Below are 27,374 nucleotides of genomic sequence, written 5' to 3'. Positions count from 1 at the left end.
TCGTTCTCTCTCTTTACTTTTCAACTACATGACATTCGTGCTCCCTGACGAGATAAGCATGGATCCCACTGATAAATTTTGCTGCCACAGCAACTCTAGCCCTTGTACCTGCCGCCCCACGCCCACCGCCCCCGTTCTAATGATGTGTCACTTCCTGCTTCAGCCTCCAATCAGCCACTGCGGCAGAAGTCCAAGGAATCAGAGGTGAAGTTTAAAGATGGACACTGCCTATACTCTTCCCTTAACCCCAGAAGCCACTGGAAATCGCCCGAAGACCCACTGGGGGAGATGGACATTGTTTCCCAGAAGTAAATACAGCTCCGCTTGTACTTTGGAACAACTGGTCAACCGTGCTACTTGCACAATCTATCGGCAAAGGTTACGCGGCACCTGAACACGATCATGGCAGAGTCACTGGGCCTCATCGCCATCTGCCTTTTAGGATATCTACTCAGTGCTGACTGTACAGGTTTGTTTCCTTTCTCAAGAGACGTTGAGTATGCTTGTCTTTTAGATATAGAAATGTCCGGGGCTGTCTTCTCTAACTAATGATTACAGAATGTGATAGCAACGTTTAACATTCTAGTCGTCAGCGTGTGAGTTGGTGCTCTGGGAGCTATGTCTTCTTAATTGCTAAAACTAAATAGACTTACAGTGCCTATGGTACTTTCTTTTTTAATGGACACTGTTAGGCCTGTGATTTGACCGGGTAAATTTGCTTTGAAAACAGTCGGCTCCTGGGTTAAAGAAAAATAAAAGTGGGAAAACGTTTTAACCAGGAAACAGCAGAATACGAACATGGCACTAACTCTGTCTTTGGGGGCTTTTTTCACTCACCCGCTTTGAGATCAAAACGGGACATGTGAAAGCCACCATGGGTTTATTTACACACAGTTTGATTTTTGAGATATCTCGTATGTTTCAAAATTTTAGAACTATAAAATGAGGCAGGCCTGCAACTTTAAATATCCATAAACTCTTATACTTTCAATTTCGAGTGTTACTTAAAAGGAAGACTTCATTTACTAAGTTGTTATTTATTCCTAAACTTTTTCACATATTAGGAGAAATTATTTTGTCTCTGCTTCTGAACATCTCGCAGTTAGTACATGGGGAAACTCAATATTTACTTGAGTGAAACAAGTCCAAGAGCTGACATAAGGAGTGGGAACATAGATCTTGCTTGTTTCTTTCACAACTTCAGTGACTTTTTAAATTTTTAATGTTTGTTTATTTTTGAGAGAGAGAGACGGGGAGAGAGAAAGAGTGTGAGCGGGGGAGGGGCAGAGAGAAAGGGAGACACAGAATCCAAAGCAGGCTCCAGGCTCTGAGCTGTCAGCACAGAGCCCGACGCGGGACCCGAACTCACAGACCGTGAGATCATGACCTAGGGTGAAGTCACCCAGGCGCCCCTAAACTGCAGTGACTATATGCATTTCCCAAAGGCACGCACACAGGAGAGGAATTACCCCATTTAGGCAAACAGCGTGTTCTCACAGGAAGCATTTATCACCCTTACTTGTCAACCCACTATAATGAAATCTAGCAGCTGACGGCGCCAGGATCAGGGTGCCAACCCCGAGGGTCCCGGACATCAGACTGGCCCTGTGCTTCCCACTCCAGACATGATGTCACACTGAAATGCAGAAATGAGGATACGAGAAGGCAAAGGATAAATCTAACTAGCAAAGTCGTTATGGTGCAGAAATAAAGAAATTCAGCTGGAAAATTCACCAAGCGGGACATAAAGCTAAGTCTTTACACACGGCTCATCAGCGTGAGATGGAGGACGACAAAAGATCCAAGCCCTTCTTCCTTCAAGATAAGTGGTGAGATAATGGAGGTTTCAAGAAGGCTATTGCTCCCTTGAAGACCTCAGACACTGGGGGGAAAGGGATAGGTATGGAGCGGGGAGGGGGGCTAGCGTTTCAGAGCTGGGGAAAGAATGGCTGGAAGAGATAAACCCGAAGAGAGGCTGAATATATGACCGTCAAACGATACTGCGGAGAAAGGCAGTGTGATTCCAGAGTCACTGCAGTCAGAGAGAACAAGCCCTTGAGGAGAGAGCCGGGGGAAGTTTCCTGAAGGGTGGACAGTTCTAATGCAGCACTCTCTTCTGCTGTGAGGTGGTCACTGGCTTCTAAAACCTGTTTCTGTGAACGGCTTATGGAGGCGCATGTTCAGGACTGTGCCGTTAGGCATTCTTTGCATCAGGTTAGAATTTTGAAATCAAACCCGTTCTGCGGAACCAATTCAATCTGGTAAAGGGTAGGGACTGAAGGGGCCTTCCCTTCAGAACGAATGCACGAAATGAACAGACCGAAGACCACTTCGGTCCATACGCTTTACAGAACTTCACAAGGCTGAGCGGCTACTATGACGTGAGGTATTGGGGTGAGGTATCGGGGGCGCGGGGGACATCCAGACTCCCTCTCTGACCTAAAGCACCATGAGGTCAGGTGAGAGATTTCAATGTAATGTGACAACACGGGTACCTGGTACCACCCACGGGAGCACAAAGGAGCACATTAACCAGGAAAACACTTGGCAGAGACACAGCTTTGGGGGCTGGGCCTTAAAAGATGAGTAGGTTCACTGTGCTTAAATGTCTGATCTAGGGCATTCTATGCAGAGACTCACTCACGTGCAAAGAGCCAGATCCACAAAGAATGTGAGGTCTTTCAGGAACTCAGGGTGTTCTGAATACTAAATATGACAAGCAAGGTAGGATAGCTAGACAGGGTCAGGTCACCAGATGACAAAGGCCTGAAACTAAGGAGTTGGGACAACAGAGCCCAATTGTTGGGTTGACGGAAGCGTAACCGTGAATGGCACTGATGGCTAATCTAGAACGTTCAGCCTGGCAACATTTTTTTTTTTTTTTACTGTTTTTTTTCTTATGACATTTTTTACTTTCATCCCAGTGTATAGTTTACATAGATTGTTAGCTTCAGGTGTACAACATAGCGGTTCGGCGATTCCATACGCCACTCGGTGCTCACCGTGACAGGTGCACTCTTCATTCGCCAGGACCTATCATGAGTCTGGCAACATTCCAATGAACTGTTGGAGGAAGGGGTGGCGAGACCTGGGGTGACCATCTTGAAGCCACTGCAATCATCCAGAGAAGGCGTGAGGGCCTGAGCCTGGACATTAGCTGTGTAGACAGATGAGGAGGGAAGGAATTCGAGTGACATCATGGGAGCAGAAACGATGGGACTTTTACCCATCTGGGTATGGAAGGGGAGCAGGCTCGGAGAAGCATGAAGTCCACACCCGGGGTATCTGATGTGACTCCAGGACACAGCACAGTACCTACAAGCATGGACTGTGCAGTCTGGCTGCCGAAGTCTAGACCCTGGCTCTGATTTGTCAGTGTGTTACCCAGGGCCAATTACTTAACCTCTCTGAGACTCCATTTTCCTCATTTACAAACATGAGATGTCAGGTTCAATGTCATGGAGCCGCTGTGAGGACGGAATGAAACGATGGCTGCAAAGCATGGAGCACCACGCCCAGCCAGAAGCATTAGATAACCCTCGGCTCTGATTTGTCACATGACAACGTACAGTTAGGGAAACGGGAAGATGATCTGGAATTCAGAAGATGTATCTGACTAGAGATAGATATTTGGAGCCCACCGTTGTAGAAAGGGTACTGAACGACTGTGTGTGGGGATCCAGGGAGGGAGCATGGGTAATGTGGGATCTAGCACAGTGCCTGACTGCAGCGAGTGCTCAGAAAATGGTGTTGAGGGGCACCTGGGTGGCTCAGTCAGTTAAGGAGCCGGCTCTTGGTTTCGGCTCAGGTCATGATCTCACAGTTCGTGGGTTTGTCATGATCTCACAGTTCGTGGGTTTAAGCCCCACCCATGTCAGGCTCCACACTGATAGCACAGAGCCTGCTTGGGATTCTCTCTCTCTCTCTCTCTCTCTCTCTCTCAAAATAAATAAACTTAAAAAAGAAAGAAAGAAAGAAAACGGTGTTGAAAGAGTCAGGGCTGGACTAGGGTGAGGCAACCAAGGTACACAGAGCCTAAATGTACTTGCACACACCCTGAGAGCGTGTGTCTCCTTCAATTCTGTGCCTTGGGGACCTCACCCTAGTCCCGGCCCTGGTAAAGTCGAATGGCGTGAAAAGGCTGAGGCAGGAACCTGGGAGACCTCTGGACATTTGAAAGGCAGGCAGGCAAAGGGGAATGAATCGATTCAAGTGGGGGGTGAGTAACAAGACCTGGAGCAGAGAGAAGACTGAGAACGGAGTGACTCCGTGGAAGAAGAACCCTGAAGAAAGAGAGATCAAGCATTAGAAATGTTTCAGAGCGGTCAGGACATGCATAAACTCAAATTATCCTTTAGGAGGTCACTGCCCATCCTGACAATAGTCATTTCATGATGTGCACGGGACTAAAGGAAGAGCTACAGAAAAGTGCACAAAGGAGCTAAAAAGGGAACTGAGAAACAGGAAGGCGGGCCAGCGCGAGGGGAGTAGGGGGAAAGAGAGCGAGCCAGCATACACCACGTGCTGTCTACACGCATCCGCTCCCTGATCCCATCAACAACACCGTGAGCTAAATATTCTTCTTATACTACTGCTATACCCATCTTGCATCTGACTGAGTTAAGCTTCACCGGATTATGGATTCCGTCGCTTGCCTAATGTGTCCCGGCCAATAGGTGGTAGATACGGTATTCAAATGTGGGAGTGGCCGAGGTGACTGCAAACCCCAGTAACTGGATGCGGACGTAGACGCTATGGAAGGGGCGCCCAGGGCCGGGCAGACGGATTGCCAGGCAGAGAGGAGGGCCTGCTGGGGAGGCCGGGAGGCATCAGTATGTGGTGGCATCCGTCTGCAGCCTGGTGTTCTTGTCCTACGATGCTGGGCTGCCTCGGAAGGAAGACAGGCAGATGGCCGCACTGATCTGGCGGCGGCATAGGAGGAGTGAAGGGAACTGAGAAAGTTGGCAAGAGCTGAAGAGCAAAAGTCTGCTAAATTCAGGAAAAAAAGTGAGGCCCTAGAGGACTCGCAGAGTCAGAGAAAAGCGTGGCTGTCGGGGGACCAGAAGTTTCCATAAAGTGAACAGCTGCCAGGAAAATCAGGGAAGAGAGTTTAGTTTGTGTTTCTGATTTGTTTTCTTCGAATTCATGAGAAAGCAGTCCCAGAATGCCTGGAAAGTTCATCTTATAGGCACTTGGTCCTGTTGACGTGGTATCGGTCCCTTGAAGAAAGGAACAACTCCAGCAACTTCTCAAGTTCCTGTTGTTAATTATAATTGTTTATAAACAATTGTTATAAATATTTATTAATATTTATTGTTATAAATATATTTATATTTATATAAATATAAGTAAATGTAAATATTTATTGTTATAAATAATTGTTAATAAACAATTATAATTAACAACTGGGTGGCTCACTTGGTTAAGCATCCGGCTCCAGTCGTGATGACACGGTTCGTGAGTTCGAGCCCCGTACTGGACCGTGCACTGACAGTGCAGAGCCTGCTTGGGATTCTGTCTCTCCTCTCTCTGCCCCTCCGCTGCTCGCGATGTATCTCACTCTTAAAATAAACAAATGTTTTTTTTTAATGATAGATGTAGGTATGTTTTCTGTATCTATCTATCTATCTAGACAGAGAGAGAGAGAGAGAGATTTGAGTGTGGTGAGGGAGGGAAGGAGAGAATTCGCTTAGAGACCTCAATCCTCCAGAGTTCAGGACTGCCCCACCGGCAGGCGGGCAGAGCTAAAAGAAGTCACATCTTGAATCCCAGCGAAAGACCACAATCAGGCCTCCGTCCTACCGGGAGAAATTTGTTGCAAAGTCACGTGGGCAACCGCATCCTGAACACACAGCCCGGTCACGGTGACGGATGACCTTGCGAGGACCTGAAATTAGCTATTTTCAAATGATGACAAAGTGTGAAGTTAACTGCTTATTTGAAAACTTTCTTTTCTCATCCAAAGTAAATTCAAATACGATTGAGAAATCTGACCTTTCATTCCTGGCGCTCTCTTGACTAAAAGCCAAATTGAATTTTAATTCCTAAAGCTCCGTGTGGATACAGCACCATGTGAGGACCTCGCAGATTTTTGGCTCCAGGCCCCAAAGATAAATTGGCTTTGGGATTCCTTGGATTAAAAACAAAGCCTTTCTTAAGGGAGGTATTTAATTTGCATGAAGTTTTCTTTCTCGTAAAGCTAAAGAATAGGTCTTTTTAAATTTCAGTTTTTCTCGATCGCGAAGATGCCGCAAAAATTCTGAGTCGGCCCAAGAGGTATAATTCCGGCAAACTGGAGGAGTTTGTTCAAGGGAACCTTGAGAGAGAATGTATGGAAGAGAAGTGTAGTTTTGAAGAAGCGCGAGAAGTTTTTGAAAACACCGAAAAAACCGTGAGTATTTGCCCCATAGCATTCATCAGAGGCAAAGAACAGAAAACCCAGAAAGAAAGAAAGAAAGAAAGAAAGAAAGAAAGAAAGAAAGAAAGAAAGAAAGAAAGAAAAAGAAGGAAGGAAGGAAGGAAGGAAGGTCGGTCTCTTTGGAATGTTAAAATACCTATACACGTGTATGTATCATAAATGTTACAGAAGGGAAGGAATCAAATCCAAAACCAGTTAAGTACCGCCATTAACTTGCCTTCTTTTTTCTTTATAGGTTGAATTTTGGAAGCAGTATGTTGGTAAGCAATTAATTTTTTCCCCTAGCTGGTACATGAAACACTGGAGAATTACGTATCACGCCTCTGTGTAAACGGACAATATATTCAACTCTGTCAAAAGGGTCCGACTCTTCTACCCAAGACTGAATGGTGACATATGACAGGTTTCTGGCCATACTGGAGAGATCGGCTGACAGATAAGCTCACCCCTCCCCAGGGCTTTAAAAACACACAGCCGCGCCCAGGCAGCCGGAGGGAGGAAACTATGAGGGCGACTGTATCTGGGGACTGAATCAGAGGTCACGGTCTTCAGCAGAGAACGTGACGATGCTAATGGGCTGCACTGTTTATTGTCTAGTACAAGTCCTCCTCCTTATGATGGCCTCCATGGCTCCTAGCTCCCATGATCGTCCTGGCCCTCCCTTCACACTGGCCCTCGGACCCCCTCCTCCTGCTCACCTTCTCACACTCAGGGAGGGGTGGGAGTGGGGGTCCGCCAGCCATCCTGGCCTCCCTGCGGCTCCCTGCACCCCCAGGAATGCTTCTGCTCTGGTGTTTGATCTGGCTGTTCCTTTAACGTGCCAGGTTCCCCTAGGCTCGTTCCCTCACCTCCTTCAGCTCTCCACCCACCCAAGCATCACCATCTCCATGAAGCCTACCTTGATCATCTATCAGTACTTCAACCCGCCTCCCCGTAGCCCCATTACCTAGATAACGCATCCTGCCCTGTTATTTTTCATAGCACGTTTCGCCATCTGAGGTAACCTATGACGTTCTTATCTGTGCTGTTTATTATCTGTTTTCCTCACCTCATTAGAATATAAGCTTCACGGTGGCAGGGGCGTTCAAGCGTTTTCTTTACTGATGTACTCCCCGTACGTCAAGCACTGTCTGGGACAGAAGCACTGAGTAAATATCTGTTGAATGAATCGACCAAAAAGAGGAAAAGTCAAAGCTTTCATGACAACTGAGCTTTGAAAACTACTGTAAAATCCAGAAGCAGGATTCTGAGGAAGCGTAAGCCCCAGAGGCTGACTTACCTGCCTGTGTGGACGAAACCGGGAGAGCAAATTCGTGGACCTCCAGCACTTGGAGATCCAGTTCTGTTTCCCAGTTGCCATCCTGGAGATACTATTAGACTTATTCATATGCTAGGAGCTCATAACGTCTCCACTTTTGTTTTTGTTTTCTTAAGATGATTTTTTTTTTAAGTAATCTCTACACCCGACATGGGGCTTGAACCCACAACCCTGAGATCAAGAGACACATGCTCTAACCAACTGAGCCAGCCAGGTGCCCCATCTGCTTTTGTTTTTAAATCATGAGGAAGGGTGAGGTCCACTCCATTACATTTACTTTGCCTTTCCTCGTTGTTAGTAATGAACGCTACCACGGCAATTCTCCACTCGGGTAATTCCCCTGCAGTTCGTCCCAACAGGTCTTTTTATTCTGTTTCTATTATATTTAAACTTTAAATCCGGTGATTCATTTTTTTTAAGATCCTATTTTTAAGTAATCTCTACACCCAAGATGAGGCTTGAACCCTCAACCCCGAAATCAAGAGTCGCACACTCCACTGACATGAGCCAGCCACGCGCCCCTTGTGATGTATATTTTTTAAAGTTTCTTTCTTTTGAGCGAGACAGAGGGTGCGAACGCCGAGGGGGCAGAGAGAGAGGGAGAAAGAGGGAATCCCAAGCGGGTTCCACATTGTCCGCACAGAGCATGTCGTGGGGCTTGGACTTGCAAACCGTGAAACTGGAGTTGAAACCAGCTCAGACGCTTAACTGACTGAGCCATCCAGGCGCCCTGTGACACATTTTTAAAGCAAATCAATGTTGACTTCCCTTCCCCCCAAACTTGAAGCTGAGCCCGTGCCTTCCAGGTCACAGGCCGCGCGGTTTACTGTATCTTGGGCCAAGACATCTCGGAAACATCAGAGGCATGATTCCGTCCCTACTCCTTTGTCCATCAAAAACAAGAACAAAAACAAAGCAAAAAGAAAACAACGTCATGCCGCGAGTCACTTCCGCAAGAAACACCGAGGCTCCTTCTTACTGTGCAGGCTTGTACATGGCGCGGGTCGCAGGGCCGTCACGCCCACTTCACTCTCTGCCATCGGCTCAGCCCGGCCAGAGCGTGTCTGAGGCAGACGGACCGTCCGAGCACAGGGGCTCGCAGGTGTCAAGCACTTTACGGTGCGCCGAGTGCCTGTCCTATTTAATCCTCACACCAGCCCTGGCAGCAAAGCATTATTCACCTCGTTTTGCAGAGGGCGCTGAGGCTTAGGGAGGCTAAAAGACTTGCCAAAGGTCACCCAGTTTGGCGGGGGGGGGGGGGGGGGGGGGGGGGGGGGGGGGGGGGGGGGGCACAGAGCCCGGAAAAGAACCCAAATTCTCTAATGTGCAAGCCCTTGCTTTCACTATCACCCCTCCCGGCCTTGAAATCTGGATGCAGTTACTCATTAAACAGCCACCTTGTAGCCGTAAACAGGAATCTCTCGCTTGGCAAGGTCTTGTCCCCTTATTGTCTTTGACCCCTGCCGTCCGTGGCTTTGCCTGAGCCCAGAGTACACGCAGACAAGCACCCGAAGGGGGACGAAATGCCGGATAAAACGACACTCGTTTTGAAGATATGTCTCAGCAAATGAGCTGCTGCGTCGCTGGCTGCAAGCCCAGACCCTTTCAGTGAAACATCCTAAATAATTCAGCCCCGCTGGTCTATAATATAAAGTGCAAATGTAGCTCGTTTTTTAGACCAGTTTGAACATCAATAATAATAAACCAGAGATAACGTATTTTGTTTTCAGAGAATTGGAACAAATTGAACTGGCCGGGCAAAAGCACATTGGATCAAGGGGCAGAGGGGGCAAGGTCTAATCTTTACCGCCAGCGGGCCTTCCAGAGAGGGACTATTTCCGAGAAAGGGACAGGAACCCTGTGTCAACGGGAGCCGGATCCATAGTGATTGGGAACGGGACAGATGCGCGGCCGACCCCCCCCCGGAGCGGGCACATGTACACGCTAGGTGGCAGGCGGTGTGACTGACAATGAGAAATGCCTCTCCGGTTGCCCTCTGCTTCCTTCTTTCATCCTGAGGTCAGCTTTCACCTCTTCCTCTTGCAGATCCGGCCCCGATTTTCTTTTCCTTCGGGGCTGTTTCTCTTAGCTCAAAGTGTGTACCGGTCTCCCTTCTGGTTCTATTCATCCCTTTCTCCCGAAGTTTCCTTAGAAGTGTGGATTGAGCATTCAGAAACCAGACCGGAAGGCTCCCTTCTCATCCTGACCCTTCCCCTCTTGCCTATTCTTTCCTCCTGTTCTCTTTCCACCGGTGTCTTCAAAGGCTCTCAAGGACTCTGGAAATGTACCAACTTCCGGAAAGGCAGACAGGACACGTAGCCAATCTCTACATAAATAAAGCAGATCTTGGGATCTTTTCATGCTTAATTCCTTGTATTAAAAGTGGTTTCTCACCTGAAACCGCTAAGACACTGCATGTCGACTGACTGAAACGGAAATAAAAACTTTAACGTTTGTTTTTAAATTTATAAAAATTAAAACTTTAAAAAACTTAAAAAAAAAAATAAAAGCTGCTTCTCACCGCTATACTTTTAAAAAGTTAAATGATAACACAAGGAAGTGGATGCATTTGCTCCAAGCTTAGGCTGCCCATTCTGAGTGGAAGTACCACGTGCTGCCATGCTCGGCATGTCGGGTGAGACCTTCAATAGCAGGTCCTGAAGGACAGAGAGATAATAATGGCTGAAGTGACGTGATTTGATTCAGAATGAACTCGCCATCGTTCTATAAGAAAGGAATGAAAACCCTTCTCTCTCTAGGCTCACACAGTCCATTTCTGACCTCAGACCTCTTCCCCTTCTTCCTCTTTCCTTGGGTTGCACAAACTACACGCATGCCTTCCCCAGGCATTTTCTAGGATGGTATTAGCCTCAGAACCTTTGGGTTGTTTTCAGACACTCAGGAAGACAGGGGCATCCCATAAGGTGCAGGATCAGCAGTTCTGACCCTAAAATCAGGCTCCCCTTCCCCACAAGTCTGTGCAAGGAGGCATTCTAAGAAGTTTCTTTGCTAACTCAACTTTATCTTAACCTATCTCAAAGATGGAGATCAATGTGAGTCCAATCCATGTTTAAATGGCGGCATATGCAAAGATGGCATTAATTCCTATGAATGCTGGTGTCAGATTGGATTTGAAGGAAAGAACTGTGAGTTAGGTAAGTAACTTTTTTTAATGTTTTTAATGTATGTTTATTTTTGAGAGAGAGAGAGAGAGACAGAGACAGAGAGAATGAATGCAAGCGGGGGAGAGGCAGAGAGAGAGAGACACAGAATGTGAAGCTGGCTCCAGGCTCTGACCTGTCAGCACAGAGCCTGACAATGGGACTCGAATCCATGAGCTGTGAGATCATGACCTGAGCCGAAGTCGGATGCTTAACTGACTGAGCCACCCAGGTGCCCTGGTAAGTAACTCTTTTTCGATTCCTCGTGATTCCACGTTTCCTTGTGAAACCAGATGAAACTGGAAAATGTAATATTTATGTAGAAGCTGCTCTCAAAAACATGCTCTTATTGAAGTACACTTACCATGAGATCTGTGCTCTTAACACATTTTGAAGTGTACGATAAATATCATATCATTCACTCTACACACTATGCTGTACAGCAAGTGCATCTCTAGAACTCACTCAGCTTGCAGAACTCAAACTTCATACCCACTGACCAGCAACTTCCCATTTTCCCCTTCCCTCAGCCCCTGGCACGCTCAACTGTAGTCTCTGTTTCTGCATGTGACTATTTGAGATACCTCAGATGAGTGAAATCATGTGGTATTTCTCCTTCTGTGACTGGCTTCTTTCATTTAGCATAACGTCCTCTGGCTTCATCCATCTTGTCACATAGGACAGGAGTCCCTTTTTTAAGAAGCGTGGACGCTATGCCAGTGTATATAAGTCATATACTTCCGAAGCTTATGAACATTCATTGCGTCTGTAGTCATAGTTTCTTGGATGAGTTCACAAAACTAAGTAGGGGGAATAACAACATTTGGTGGCTAGTATTCTGTGGTAATGATGCCCTCCCCTGCTAGTAACCCTCAATACAACCGGTGCGGCCAGTACCATTAGTATCCCTGTTCTATGCGGGCGAGGAAACTACAGCTCAAACAGCTCAAAATCATAGAGCCAATAAACGGCTGAGCCAGAATTTGAACTTCAGTTTGTCTGACCAAACGCTTCTAACTACTATCCACAAAATGCAAAGAAGACCAAACCCATAAAACTGTTTGAGCTCACGACTAAAGTGTTATCAACACAGGTGGTGGCAGTCCATTAAGTACAGAATCGAGCTATGGTGAGGCCAATTCGCCATAGAACACATGCTTCTCTGCACAGACAGATGGCTTCACGTATTAAATTTGTTCACAAAAATCAGAGCTCACTCCCGGATTTGACCACATGGATCACACGGACAGTTACATAGCAAACCGAGGAGCACTGTGCCTCCTTTCTCCTCATAGTCTAGATTTTTTTTTTTCTGCTGAGGTTTTGGCAATTGGAGCATTAAATCCCAAAGTCCTCTCCTACTTGCTTATTATCTCTGGATGCAAGATTACTGGTATTATGGTTGTAAAAGACACACCATGCTAATGACACATCCTCTTTCTACTCTGAAACTCCGGAGAATGGAGATGCAATCCGAGGGAAAGACTTTAACAGCACAGCCAACGTGACTAAGGGCAAAGAGCAGAGAATTAGCGGGAGTCTATTAAGACTTTCTAGCCATCCGCCTGACAGATGAAAAAGGCAGAAAACAAAATGAAAGTCAGCAGCTGCAGTTGTCCTACAGACAAAGGGAAAAAAAAAGTCACCTGTAATGTCATTTAGAAATCTTTTCAGCACTAAAGAGAGCTCCAGTGATAATCTTCCTTTGAGAGCTAAAAGATAAAAAAGAAAGAAGAGGAAAAAAAGGACAAAGTGGCCAGGCAAAAACCCTGAAGAAGAAAAGAGTGGATGCGGGTGGATTAGCCCTGGCTTGGACCCCCACCCCCTCAGACTTGCCAGCATGGGGACAAAGCCACCCAATGCCTGTGGGTGTGGTTCACAATCTCTGTAGCGCTTTCATCTGAAAGGTTCTAATTTCAAATTCAGACTTACCTAGATAAATCTGATCCTGCTATTATGGAAACTTATGGAACTCTTTGGAGTAGTTACTCATTATCAGCTTAAATAATATAACCATTGGAACTGAGGGAATGAATAGCTCAATTAGTCTCTGTTAAAAATGAAGGGCACACTGTAGTAAAGTATAATTGAAAATAGTGGTTAGTGAGGTGCCTGGCTGGCTACATCAATAGAGCATGCAACTCTTGATCTCGTGGTCATGAGTTCAAGCCCCACGTTGGGCACAGCTTACTTTAGAAAATAAAATGAAATAAAATTAGGAGCAATTAAAAAAAATATCTAGCATTAAATGTTCCTAAATGTCTTTAGTTTAAAATAAAGATACTTTAGGGACACGTGGGTGGTTTAGTCGCTTGAGCATCCGACTCTTGGTTTCGGCTTAGGTCATGATCTCACAGTTCATGAGTTCGAGCCCCATATTGGTTTCTGCGCTGATGGTGCGAAGCCTGCTTAGGATTCTCACTTTCCCTCCTTTCCAAGCTCGCTCTCACTCTCTCTCCCTCTCACTCAAAATAAATAAACTTAAAAATAAAACAAAACAAAGACACTTTAATGGAGACTCACTGCCCAAGGAATGTAAATATAAGCACAAAACTTCTGTAGCACACTCTGCCGCCTGTGTGAAGCTATGGGCCACATGGCACAAGTGCCAAGTCTACAGCTGTCACCATCTCAGGCCTCAGGTTCCCCACGTTCCGCTGTGGTCAGAGCTCTGCAGCTGCACCACATCTACCACCACATCTGGCCTCCTGGGAGCCTCGATCTCCCCCAGCCTGCCTGAGCAAGGTCTAGAGAAATCCTCTCGGCACAGTTAGTTCAGAAACAAAGTGGGGATCCTCTCAAAAATCTCTTTATCTCCTACACCAGAGGAAAGCAAAAGCATATACCAGCTCCCACTTAAGCTGTCGCTTCAAACTGATCTACAGACTGACCTCAAAGGCTAAGTGGCACAGTTTATAGAGAATCGAGGCCCCGAGTTTCTTGCCTCAGCCTTGTCTTGATGGGGGGGGGCAGGAGGGGAGGGAAGAGATTTCTATTGTCAAGATCTTGTTATTTGCCTTTTCCCTAGTCCATCAGGCTCCTCTCCAGAGAGAGAGGTACAAACATGCAGGGCATGCTTTCTAGTTCAAAGAATAACAATTAATTGGCTATTGTGTCCTTAGAATAATGACCACTGTATGTTTCCATTTACACATGACATCTGAGGCCTTTCCAGATAGCTCAAGGTGTGTAGGAACTTGGGTCACTCTTGTCCCCTCTAAAGACTATAAGAGACATCCACCTATACAGTAAGCTAGGACGGGGAGAAAAACAGAATCACAAGCAACATAAACACGTTTTTCACTCTGGTAACACCTCATAGATACCACGCTCTTATTTACGGAGTATCTCTGTGGAATGAAGAAAATACCTTGAATGTGGCTGAGTAACAGCATATGCCATGGTAAGCTTGTGAAATAGAACGTCTTTTGTCCATGCTTTGGTTTTACGTGAGTGAATATGTGAGGGAGGATGAAGGCAGAATAAAGCAAAGCAGGACAGGAGAACTCGGGCGGCAAGCACGAGGGGAATTAGAAGGCGGTCTCCGTGCTGACGTGAAGGGGAAAAAACAGATGCGTTGAGAGGCTCAACGGAGAGTCTAAGCACAGAGACCAGCCTCAGGACCAGGGAGAACCCATACCCAACACAGCGCCTGACATCTAAATGCTCAATAAAGCATTGATGAATGAGCCCCTAAGTGCCTGTTCCTTAGATCCGGGGCTAGGGACATCGCCACTGGAATTCCTTGTGCTATCATTCTGTTCCCAGAATCCTGAGTCCTTGATCTGACAGCAAAGACTGCTGACTGGACAGCACTATTCCCCACTGCACACACAACCCAATCCATGAAGAAAAATGACAAGTGAGGAAAATGGTAGAGAGGTCTAATCGCTTAGCCAAGGACACAGAAGCAGAACTGGGAACGCCACACCGAGTCCATTCATTCCCGCTGTGCGTGGCCTGAACCAAATCAGGCCACAGCACCTCCCACCTACCTCTGTTGACTTACTCCAATGTCATATTGACTGAACACTTTCTACAGGTGGTATTTGACTTGGCTGAACACTTTAGTATTGCTTTGTAGCAACAAAATGGTGGCCAATAACATGAAAAGGGCCGGGGATGTAATCCCCTTGAGGAGAAAGGTCTTTGAAAAACAAATACAAAGGATCAAGTGCCACCTTTTAGATTATGCATTTAGTGCATTATTGGCAGCAAAGGTTAAAGCTCTGGCCGGTTCCTTTGCCTCCCTGGGAGCAGCTGATTTACCTTTCCCTTAATTCCTGTTTGGGCCCCACACCCAATGTGGAGCCCACCGCAGGGCTTGAACTCACAACCCGGGAGATCAAGACCTGAGCGGAGATCAAGAGCCAGACACTCAACCAGCTGAGCCGCCCAGGCGACCCTGCCTCCCCTTAATTCCTTAAGTATAAGGAACAGAACAAATCATTATGTTAACCTATGCTAGCCTAGGTAAAACAGAGTTAGAAAATTTAGATCTGTCACTCAACAATGCATAATATACTCCAAAACTATACAGTCACTCTGTTAGCCTGGATTCCTCCAGGAAGAAAAAAAAAAAAATAGAGTCTGTGACTCAACCTTATTTATTACGGAGCAAGAGTAAGGGACAGGGGGCGGGGTAAGGAGGAAAGGAGAATAATAGAGTCCTCTCTCCTCACGTGCATCTGATTCCTGGGTCTCTTGGGACTGTTTTCCAAGGAGCCACAGGAACTGGCCTTGGGCCAGTCCATCTGGGAGGGGAGAAGAAGGGAAAGAGTTTGCCCAGCAGCATCTGTCCCTCAGTGGTCAAAAGTTTAGCGGAGGGGGTGTTAAGTCCCCCCCCCCATGTCCAGGCTGTGCATGTTGGGGCACCTGGAGAGGTCATATGGCATGCCGTGCCTTAGCCACAACAGGGAAGAGCGAAGGTAAGAGGGGAGAGGCCAGTAGTGTAGATAGGAGCCCAGCCAACTCAAGGCTGCACCCATTTGAGGTCAGGGGCAGTCGATGCAGAGCTGACGGCCACGGTGCTGGGAAAAGACACCCATGAGGCCGAGAGGAACTAAGGTGGTACACAGGTGGCGTTTAATACAGTCTCTCGTCTTCAGACTTTCCATGGTCTAACTGCACCGCAAGTGAGCATTTCTATTGTAAGTTGTCGAGTAGGTGGGAAGAGGGAAGGGGGCCCCTGGTCGGTGTGTTCCTGTGCTGCTCCAGAAATAGGCCCGTTCCTCTGAACCCAGCAAGTGTCAGCTAGCCAGCCCTGACCCATGCTACTTCCTGCTAGCCAGACCACATCAAAGAAACAAAGGGAAAGCGCAGTAATTGAAAAAATGCCAAATCAGATGGCAGGAATAAGCCAAAGATATTGGAAATCAGAATTAATATACTTTGGGGTTAAAGGCAAATTTTCAGGCTGGAGTTAAAAATCGAATTGTATGCGGCTGACAAGAGAGGTGCCTAAAATAAAATTACGCCAGGAGACTAAAATAAAGGGATATAAAAAGATGTTTAGGTAAATGCTAACAAAAAGAAGCCGGTGAAGCAATCTCAGTATCACACAAAATAGACTCCAAGACCAAGACAAAAAGCATTATAAGGGACAATACTTCCTGTGAATAAGGGAGACTGTACAGGAAAGTCAAGAAACTGTGGGCCACTAGAATGCTCGTCATTGCCAACACATAATATCTTTGGCATGTAGCCACCTTAAAGGACCCAATTTCATTTTCTTGTGTTGACCTATGCTCACCTTGGCAAGCTTCAAGTGTGCTTAGATAAATTGGATTCTATTAAAACTGTGAACTTCTATTCAGCAAAATACACTGGAACAAAGACACAAGTCAGAGTGGGAAAAGAAACCTGCAATACTTATGTCCAAGAACTGGAACTCTCACACACTGATGGTGGGAATTTAAAATTTGTACGTTGACGTTAGAAAACTCACTTGGCAGTGTCTACTCAATCTGAGCATACAATCCAGTAACTGCGCCCGGAGGTACATATCCGGTATTCGTGCACATGGTACCAAAAGATATGCTTAAGAATAGCCATTACTCGGGGCACCTGGATGGCTCAGTCGGTTAAGCGTCCGACTTCGGCTCAGGTCATGATCTCACGGTTCGTGGGTTTGAGCCCCACATCGGGCTCTGTGCTGACAGCCAGCTCAGAGCCTGGAGCCTGTCTTCGGATTCTATGTCTCCCTCTCTCTCTCTGACCCTCCCCTACTCATGCTGTCTCTCTCTCTCAAAACTAAATAAAACATTAAAAAAATTTTTTTAAAAAGAATATCCATTACAGCATTATACCTAAGAGGCAAAAACTGGAAACTCGCCTCAAATATTCATCAAGAGTAAAATGGATAAAGATAGTAATATTCACACAACGGAGTACAACACAGCACATCAATAAACTGATGCTGTACAAAGAACACGGATGAATCTCACAAAGTGTTAAATGAAAGACACAGAGGACTGCACATTGTGAACTTCTATTGATACAAAGTTCACAAAGAGGCAAAATTCACTGTTCAAATCTGGGGGTAATGGTGCCTCTGGAAAGGAGGAATGGTGTAGTGCTAGAAGGCGGCATTACGAGAGCTTCTGGGAGGGGAGCAATGTCCTATACATGGGTCCGTTCGTTGTTTAAACAGGTGCACATACTTTGTGAAAATTCACCATGAAGTTTTGGGGATTTCTCTGAATGTAGATCATCTGCTAACAAACAGGTTTTTTTTTCATTGCAGTCCAAGATTTTGTGAAAGCAGAATATCCAAACCTTCAGTTTTATGCCAAATCCAATATATTGCTGCCCTTTTATGCCTTATTAAGGATTTTATCTCTTTCTACGCTTAGCTCGAGGCTCCCAAGCCTCTCACCATGAATGCCCCCTGCTTAGATCTGACGTGTACACGAGTGAGGAGCTGCATGTACTTTTGTTTTTTTTTAATGTTTTATTTATCTCTAGGAGAGAGAGACAGAGAGAGAGAGCGTGAGCAGGGGAGGGTCAGAGAGAGAGGGAGTCACAGACTGAAGCAGGCTCCAGGCTCTGAGCTGGCAGTCAGCACAGAGCCCGACGCGGGGCTCGAACCCACGAACCGCGAGATCATGACCTGAGCGAAAGTCGGTCGCTCAACCGACTAAGCCACCCAGGCGCCCCCATGTACTTTTTAGAAATGCATGTGAACTGATGCTATTACTGGTGATTTGGCTTCCTTTCAGATGTGACGTGTAACATCAAGAATGGCAGGTGCAAGCAGTTTTGTAAACTGGATGCTGAGAACAAGGTGCTTTGCTCCTGCACTACTGGGTACCAGCTTGCAGAGGATCAGAAGTCCTGTGAACCAGCAGGTGAAAAGCTCAATGTGGTAGTGTTGTTTTTTTTAAGCTGGGGGGGGGGGTGCATTCTCCAAATCTATATTTGAACCTTCAGCATTTTAACTAGCCTACGTACTTTTATAATCCCTACTTTTTTAAAAAATAATTTCGGTGTTTTGTTAATTACAGGTAGACAACTCTTTTCCTGATACTATTTTTTTAATGTTTATTTTTGTTTGAGAATGAGGGGGGGGGAGAGGGAGAGAAGGAGCGAGGGAGGGAGAGAGAGAGAGAGAGATCACATGAGCCAGGGAGGTGCAGAGAGATGTGCGGACAGAGGATTTGAAGCGAGCTCCACACTGACAGCAAAGAGCCCGATGCAGGGCTCGAACTCATGAATCGTGAGATCGTGATCTGAGGCGAAGTCCAATGCTCAACCAACCAAACCACCCAGGCGGCCCTCTCTTCTGAAATCATAGAAAAGATCAGTAGCTTGGATAATTTTCCAAACTGCATAATCAATTTAAATAGAAACTCTGGCTTCAATCTGAATGCTTCACTGTGCCCATTTTTTTTCTTCTATATCATGAAGCAATTGATTTATAGGATTTCTATATATTTGTAATTAAGCAACTCAAATTAATGTAGTAACCCGAGACCACGAAAGGTACACAAATGATGTACCAATAGGCTTCTAGTACACGGAATAGGGAATATAAAGCAGGACCCTGCCAGAGTGTGGCCGGCCTGCTCTGGTAAAGTTGTTTCCTATCCCTGGGTGTCGAGCAGAATTTACGTGCTTGGACATCTGAATGGTTCTAACAACCATCTGGTACAAGTTGTGCCAGGCTGGTTCGCACTGTCCATCTATACGGCAGTGAACGAAACCGTATTTCCCAGTCGTGTCGGCCAGGCCACCACGCTGACGGCTGACTGGTGTACTCAGAACACCTCCACTCCATGCTCATACTGCTCTTCTCTGAAAACGAAAGCACGAGAAACTTTGATATAAAAAAAAAAAGTAGGCTCCAAAGGATCAATTATATTTGACAAATGAGGGGCCTTTTTGAAGCAAACTAGATATAATTTCTTTTGCATTTTCAAAGCCTGATATTAAATGGGTACATTAAACCATGCACCGATCCTCTGGAACCGGGTTCAATGCCTATCTCACCAGAGCACCCGACAGAGGAAACTGCAAAAAATGACCAGAAGCCAAGGGTATACATGCTGTTGCAGCTAAAATGAAGAGCAGCTTCTAATGCTTCAGGGACCTCCCCACCTGTCTTCTGCCTCACATGCAGGGCCTCACAGCTAGCCCACCTCCCCAGGACAATGGCTATAGGTTTTAACCTTCAAATCTGAGGTCGTTTTAAAAATAAAGTGTTTTGGGGCGCCTGGGTGGCTTAGTCGGTTAAGCGTCCGACTTTCGCTTAGGTCATGATCTCGCGGTTCGTGGGTTCGAGCCCCGCGTCGGGCTCTGTGCTGACTGCCGGCTCGGAGCCTGGAGCCTGTTTCGGTCTGTGACTCCCTCTCTCTCTGACCCTCCCCTGCTCACACTGTCTCTCTCTCTCCTAGAAATAAAACATTAAAAAAAATGTAAAAATAAAGTGTTTTATAGTTACACAAAAAAATTCAAAATCCAACTAACTTCCAGTGTAGACAGATGGCATAGTTTGCTACACCCTTATACACCCTTCCACGTTAGAAGAAAAAAACGAGTTGAAAACCACCTCTAACTATTAAGTGTTGTATCAGAATACAGCCTTATCTTTAGTAAAGTAGGCCAAACCCAAAATAAGCTTTTCTGCCTTTCAATAGTAACGGTCCTTTTTTTCAAGCCATTGTTGATGATTTATATTTATACATAAGTATTTTGAACTAATTTCCTGTTTTCCCAACCACATGCTGTCTTCATGATACTTTGCTGCAGCTGGTTGCTATAGAAATGTCTCTTACAAGGCATGTGGCTAGAAAGAACGTGAGAAATGAAAATGAAATGTGAGGTAACTTTGCTTGCCTACAAATTTCCATTCTGGTTGTCCCCAGTGTGTCAGGAGATAACTTCCTGTCTTTAGGAAATAAACTGACCCAAGGTAAAAGGGTGGCCAGGTCCCGGCTGAACGTGGCTGTGATAATCATATGAGCAATTTATTTGGTTGAAGGTTTTTTTTTTTTTTTCCATTTATTTATTTAAATCATCTCTATACCCAATGTGCGGCTCGAACTCATGACCCCGAGATCAAGGGTCGCATGCCCTTCCAACTGAGCCAGCCAGGTGCCCCGGTCGTTTATTTGGTTAATACTTAACCAAGCCAAATAATTAAATCATGATTTCTTCCCAGCAGATCCCTCAATCCACCTTGGAGTCTAGAAGGTATTCCGTCTACAAAAGAAATCCTGATTCCCAAAAAGCAGGGGAAGTCCCAACTACCTAACTCTAAAGTTAAAGTTACATGGCACTGCTCATCAGATTTCTATTTAGGGACAGGCCCGGCAACTAAGCCTTTTCAGTAAAGAAACACAACAGAAAAGTCATGAAACTTTATCAAACTCTTACAAAATTGGATTCTGGAACACCTATTCTATTTCCGTAAGGATGATGGATTCCCGAGCCAAATGTTCTTTTCATGAAGGGTTTGAAAACTTTCCATGAAAATAATGCAATTAACCTTTTAGTTTGAGACTATATTCATTGATTCGATTTTTAAACTACTGATAGGCCTGCTTCTCAGAAGTGATCAGGATGGCTCTCATTCTCGATTTCTGTAACACAGGCTCCACTTGCCAATGAGAAATACCGGAACACTAATTGTTTTTCCCATTTTTTTTTTTTTAGTGCCATTTCCATGCGGAAGAGTTTCTGTCCCACACATTTCTACGACGCACACCCGCGCTGAAATTTTTTTTTCCAATACGGACTATGAGACTTCCACGACGGACTATGAGAATTCCACAGCAGACTATGAAAATACAACTGAAGCTGAAAGCAATGTGGGTAGCCACACCCAACCAATCGACGACCTGACTCGAATTGTTGGTGGAAAAAATGCCATACCAGGCCAATTCCCTTGGCAGGTACTCTTTTTTTTTTTTTTTTAATTTCTGAGAGAGAGAGAGAGAGAGAGAGAGACAGACAGACAGACAGGCAGACAGCATGAACAGGGGAGGGTCAGAGAGAGAGGGAGACACAGGATCTGAAACAGGCTCCAGGCTCTGAGCTGGCTGTCAGCATAGAGCCCGATGCGGGGCTCAAACCCACATACTGTGAGACCATGACCTGAGCTGAAGTCGGACGCTTAACCGACTGAGCCACCCAGGTGCCCCGGCAGGTACTCTATCTTAATGGTGTGTCAAAACTGGAGCCCAGAGGGCAAGGGACAGGCCAGGTGGGGACTCAGACTAGGACTCCAGACAGATCTGCTGGGGTGACGGAAGTGTTTAGGCAAGTTTCAGCACTAAGCAATAGGAAGAAGCCCTCAGTGGTGGGGAGCTAGTGAAGGAGAAGTCCAGGGACATCCACTACACCAAGTCAAGGAGAGTCTGATGTCATGCAAATAGCACAGCAGCATTCCAGACGTGCAACAGGGAGGAGGTCCGGAAGTGAGGTCATGCGCCCTGGGGTTCGGGGTACTACTTCAGCTTCAGCTCGTGGGAGAACCCGTGAGAGAAAGTCTCCAGGTCCAGAGAAATTGATTTTGAAGGGATTTTTTAAAGGACTGGGTTACTGGGACTCGGGTATGGGACAGGGGCTTGGTCGAAGGCTCAAAGTGTACCAGCATCAGAATCGCATGAAAACTTGTTAGCAATGCAAATTTTTACGCCATACCTTAGGCCTACTGAAGCAGAATCTCTGGGGATGGGGGGCGGGGGAAGGACAGCAACTGAGTGCTAACTAACCAGCACGATGGGTGATCCTGAGAAGTACTACAATTTGAAATCAAAGGAACCAAACAGTAAACGCATGGTACCTAATCCCACATTTCTCCAGGTGTGATCTGCAGACCACCCACATGAGAATCACCTGTGTGCACTTCTGGGCCAATGGCCAAGAGCTAGATTTGTAGCAGAACTTGCGATTGACCCTACAGCTAAAGCCTAAGTGATTCTATCTGAGAGAAGCAGCAGTCCCCTCCCCCACCCCCAGCCCCCATTAGCAACTTGCCAGGCCGGTCCTTATATAAAGCTGTGCTGTCCAATAACATAACTACTAACCACGTGTAGCTATTTAAATCTAAACACCATTAAGTAAAATTAAAAATTCACTTGTCACACCTGCCACATTTCAAGTGCCACGTGCAGCTGGGGGTGACTGGACTGCACCGATACAGACCATTTCCATCATTACGGAAAGTTCTACTGGACATGGCTTATAATTGTTTAGTCTAAAAGCTCCCTAGTAGCCACAATCGTATGATTTTGTGGCTATTTCAAGGACGCTTCACTCCAAAGTATTTCCTCTACTGAGGTTTGAAAGTTTGCCATCAAGAACCAGTAGCTTCAAAGACTTTTCAATCATCAAACCGGTTAACAGTTTAAGCCAGGATCAGGTAATCATCCCAGGCTTACCACCACTGGAGCTGTCTAAGACTAACTATGTATCTATTCAGGATTCTTCAGAATTTCCCAATATAATGGATATAATATATTGAACATATACCTGGGAGGTAGGTATTGGCACAGACATTATAGAGAATGGTATTGAAGGGTGGTAGACGACCACGACCAAGCCTATATTTTCTGTTCCTTTACTTGGCTTTGCTTTTAAGAGTATCTGTTGGACTTGATCTTACAGCCGATAAAATATGCTGTGTTCCTCCACCCCATCGTACCAGCACTGCTTCCCTCATCCACCATGACCTCTTCCTTTACCCACCCACATCTTTCCTCACCTTCATGACTCTTCATAAGACTGCCCTCCTCCATGGGCCTTTCCTTAAACAACCCCTATTGGATCCAGCCACTCTAATTATGCTTTCATTCTGTTTACCATCCATGGATCTAATTCTATCTAATTTTACCATTTGTGTTCTTGTGCATTCTCATTCTCAATATGTATCCAACTTCCATGCATAGATGGTTGGAACAAAAGATCCTACTTTCTAATAATTCTCTTCCTTGGGGTTGTGGGACATAGGCAGTCCCTAGACTAGAGGATCGACAAACTCAGGGATGTTTTACTAGCACCAAGAGGATGATTCTTTTTTAATTTTTTTAATGTTTATTTTTGACAGGGGGTGGGGAGGGGCAGAGAGAGAGGGAGAAACATAATCCGAGGCAGGCTCGAAGCTCTGAGCTGTCAGCACAGAGCCTGATGCACGGCTTAACCTACGAACCGTGACATCATGACCTGACCTTAACCGACTGAGCCACTCAGGCGCCCCCCATGACTATTCTTAAAAAAAGGGGGGGAGCGGTGGAGGATAAAAAAGAAGAGGCACACATTGTGAGTTTAGCACTGCCCCTTCTCAACCCAGAAATGAAATTGGCAAAGACGTTTAAATAACAGATAAAAGGGGGGGGATTACGTAGTCTCAATCTAGTCACATAATCTCTTCATTCTCCACCCACCCCCTTTAAACCAGATGCTTGCCAATATGTTAACAATGCAAGTCTTTCCTAATAAAAAGTTCGTTGCTCTCGCTAGCTATTCTTTTCTTTTAAGCAGAACAAGCTATCAGATTGCAGATGTGCTGTGAGGAAGAAGATATGATACACAACATCTCGAATCTTTTCATGTCCTCCTCACTGCACACTTCCATAGTTAGTATACCTGTTGACTCATTCCTATCAAGCCTAGCTGAGCTCATTTGGAACGTTCAAGACCACTCATGCATAGGTTCACTCCCTATTTCATCCATAGGAAGTAGGCCTGCTAACCGAAGAGGCACAAAGCACTAAGAGCAGCATACTTGGGGAAGATCCCCGCCACACCCCTGCGCTGTTTCCTTCTCACACGAGAGCATGCCCTCCACACTCACCTCCACCCAGTTTCTCACAAAAGGTCACTGGTTTTCCAAAACCGGAGATAAACTGAGTATACAAAAGGCACTTCCAGACACAGACCAAGCAGGAAGTGCAACAAACCAGAATCTCTCTTTTGAGGACGTGCCAGCTCCCCAGCACCGCCCATCCGCAAGGTGGAAATACTAGATTTGATCGCAGGCAAGTCCAAAAACACACCTGCTGCAGCCGAGGCATCAGGAGAAAGCAATTAACAGCTGGGGTTTCAGGAGCTAAAACAGTAGATCTCCGGCTATCAGATATGAAACAGTTTGGCAATCTCACCCAGACAGGATTCAAAATCCCCGTGCTTCATGGCGCCTGGGTGGCTCAGTCGGTTAAGTGTCCGACTTCGGCTCAGGTCATGATCTCACGGTTTGTGGGTTCGAGCCCCACATCGGGCTCTGTGCTGCCGGCTCGCCCAGAGCCTTAAACTTGCTTCGGATTCTGTGTCTCCTCTCTCTGCCCCTCCCCCGCTCGCACTGTCTCTCAAAACTAAATGCAAAAAAAAAATTTAAAAGAAAATCCCCATGCTTAATAAAAGGGGGTGGGGGCAAATAAAACGACCATTTGGGTGAACGTATCGCACAAAGAACATAGGGAGGTCACTTTCCTCTGGAGTCATGCATGGCGGGAACAAGCAGGAAAGGTTTCGTTGGCTAAGGGAAAGGTTTAAGTTAGCGGTCTGCAAGAGCGAGGGGGCCACCGAGGAAAAGGGGAAGGCGACTTTTCCTCTGGGGGCTTACAGGTGAAAGTCACAGGCAAGCAGGCAGATTCTGACGCTGGTTAAGAAAACCCCTCCAACCAGTGTCAGTTTCAGGAGCTGAGCAGCTCTGGAAGGAAACGCTGGTTGAACAACTGTTTGTTGACTTGTTAACCTGAAGAGCTGTCCCGTCGCAGGGGACTGCCCTGGCCTGATAAACCCGTGGGGAGAGCATGGAGGGCCTTGGTTCATCCGGTGGGGGTCAGAGCAGCAGAGGGACTCACTATCACCCTGTCCAGGTTTGAGACCCTAAGAAGTAAGGTTCACTTTCCCCTATCTCGTGCGGGGCCGCGTCCACTTCCTACCTTATTCGACGGCTTTCACTTCAGCTTCCGAGCTAGAGGCGAGCCGCACCAAACGTGCCCCCTGACCCTAGCGTTTCCCAGAACCCCCTTCGGCTCCCGAGACAAAGCCAGCCCCGCCCCGCCAAGCCCCCGCCCAAGGGCAAGGACGCGGATTGCTGGCCCTGTGGGGCCTCAAAACTCACTGCGGAGGGGATGTGAGGCCGGGAGCGGGAGCTCGGAGAGGAAGCTGGAGGGTCAAGTGCGCTATACACGAACAGAAAGGCTATTTCCTACAGTCGCTATATCCTTCGAGTGGAGAAAGAAAACGAGACTCAAATTTCGGATAGCTACATAGGGAAGCCATGAAAACCTTTGAACGTTAGAGAAAACCGGGAAATAGAAACCCCTATTACTATGAGACCACCTTCATCAATAGCTTAAAAGAGAGATTTGAGAAAGCAGCACCATGTTTCTGCTTTCTAGAGCTTTACTTTGGTTTTGATCCCACGCCCTTGACTCTGTCAGCCAACAATTCCGAGCACACGCAAAATTGCCCCAAGAGCTCTTCCCACCTCTTCCGCTTTGGGTTTGGATCTGTCTGGCCTTGCACGTGAAGTACCTGGTCTTTCTATTTTCTGTTTTGTCATGGGCCTCAGCTCTGTAGTAGTCATATTTACTCCTTTTTTAAAAGTTTATTTATTCTGGGGGGGGGAGGGGAAGAGAGAGCGGGAGAGAGAGAATGCCAAGCAGGCTCTGCACTGTCACCCAAGCCATATTTATTCTACATTTAGTAATTTGGAAATCATTCCACCAAATGGAAAAAAAAAAAAAAAAGGAATACAATGGATGCCGAGTGGCTAAGCTTTCCTTAACCTTTATATTAGACTGTCTCTGGGGCGCCTGGGTGGCTTAGTCGGTTGAGCGTCCGACTTTCGCTTAGGTCATGATCTCGCGGTTCGTGGGTTCGAGCCCCGCGTCGGGCTCTGTGCTGACTGCCAGCTCAGAGCCTGGAGCCTGTTTCAGAGTCTGTGACTCCCTCTCTCTCTGACCCTCCCCTGCTCACGCTGTCTCTCTCTCTCCTAGAATAAATTAAAAAAAAAATTATATATTAGGCTGTCTCATATGTAATTGCCAATATTCAACCGTTTTAACCAGCAAAATGTCTTAGAAGCAGTCTGTCTATTCCTTATGCTGCTCTTGGCCTAAATGATCTTTAAAACATCTTTGAATTTTCCCCGGTCTCGGCTTTCCTCAGGTTAACCTGAAGCTGTCCTTAAAGGTACCTGAGCCCTTAACCTGTACAGCTACCTACACATACCCAATGCTTTCCATTTGATAAGAACACACCCCCAGTGACAGATAGCGTGCAGTTACCATATGTATAAATCAGAACTTTCTCTTTCTTTTTTTTTTTTTTTTTAACTTGGAAAGGGGGAGGATTGGGAGGAAGATTTTCTAGGACAGTCCTAAGACCATAGACATATCTTCACCTGGAGAAAGTAACCCTCTAGTTTTCCTAGCTCACGTGATAAAGTGTCAATTAAGACAAATAAAAACATCACGTATGTAATCTCACCTGGCCCATAAAACTATTTTGGACAGAACATTTAGACTGTTATTCTCTAGGATGGTTTGATGAAACCTATTTCAATGACCAGCCTGGTTAACCATTAAACACCAAAAATGAGCATCCCTTCTGTGTCTAGAAAAATGCAGAGTAGGGCTGATGGCTGGGTGAACCACACCTGTGGGTGTAACAAGCTGTTCTTCATCCAGAGACGCTCTGGCTTTTTATAGGAGAAAGAACGAGTATGCGAACAGGGGCCGGAAATGCTATCGTGAAGCTGGAGTTGTCTCCGTAGAGAGAATAAGAGTTTACTGAAATCACAGGAAAAGGCCAGATCAAGGTAAAGGTCAGGAAGAGCACAACAGGGCAACAGCTATGCGCTGGACTGGCATAATCAACAAAGAGCATCGGAAGAGATGTGTGCGTGTGTATTTTGCGGATGGATGTGGGTGTGTTTGGTGTGCATCTGTGCGTGTGTCGGAAAGAGAGAAAACAGGCTCCTATTAGGATAGGACAAACATGGAAGTGTTTGACAGAGCGGAAC

At 46.2% G+C, this 27,374-nt stretch overlaps 1 protein-coding gene and 1 non-coding gene across 2 annotated transcripts in view; one reads left to right on the top strand and one right to left on the bottom strand.

The window, feature by feature from the left end:
• The first annotated feature begins 316 nt into the window (after nt 1-316).
• F9 (coagulation factor IX) overlaps nt 317-27,374 on the top strand; it is a 32,524-nt gene continuing 5,466 nt past the window's right edge. Inside the window, exons 1-6 of the mRNA XM_039219999.1 lie at nt 317-469; nt 6,228-6,391; nt 6,654-6,678; nt 10,778-10,891; nt 18,118-18,246; nt 21,053-21,291. Of these exons, the coding sequence (XP_039075930.1) occupies nt 403-469; nt 6,228-6,391; nt 6,654-6,678; nt 10,778-10,891; nt 18,118-18,246; nt 21,053-21,291 (738 nt within the window). The 5' untranslated portion in view covers nt 317-402. The remainder of the gene's footprint in view (nt 470-6,227; nt 6,392-6,653; nt 6,679-10,777; nt 10,892-18,117; nt 18,247-21,052; nt 21,292-27,374) is intronic.
• Nucleotides 7,879-7,952, bottom strand: TRNAK-CUU. Its single transcript has one exon. It is a non-coding gene; the product is annotated as a tRNA-Lys (tRNA).

This window comes from Hyaena hyaena, unplaced genomic scaffold (genome assembly GCF_003009895.1).
Source record: "Hyaena hyaena isolate Hyena2069 unplaced genomic scaffold, ASM300989v1 scaffold_853, whole genome shotgun sequence".
Lineage (NCBI taxonomy): Eukaryota > Metazoa > Chordata > Mammalia > Carnivora > Hyaenidae > Hyaena > Hyaena hyaena.
The sequence above is the reverse complement of the archived record's forward strand: the minus strand, read 5'-3'. Positions and strand labels throughout refer to the sequence as shown.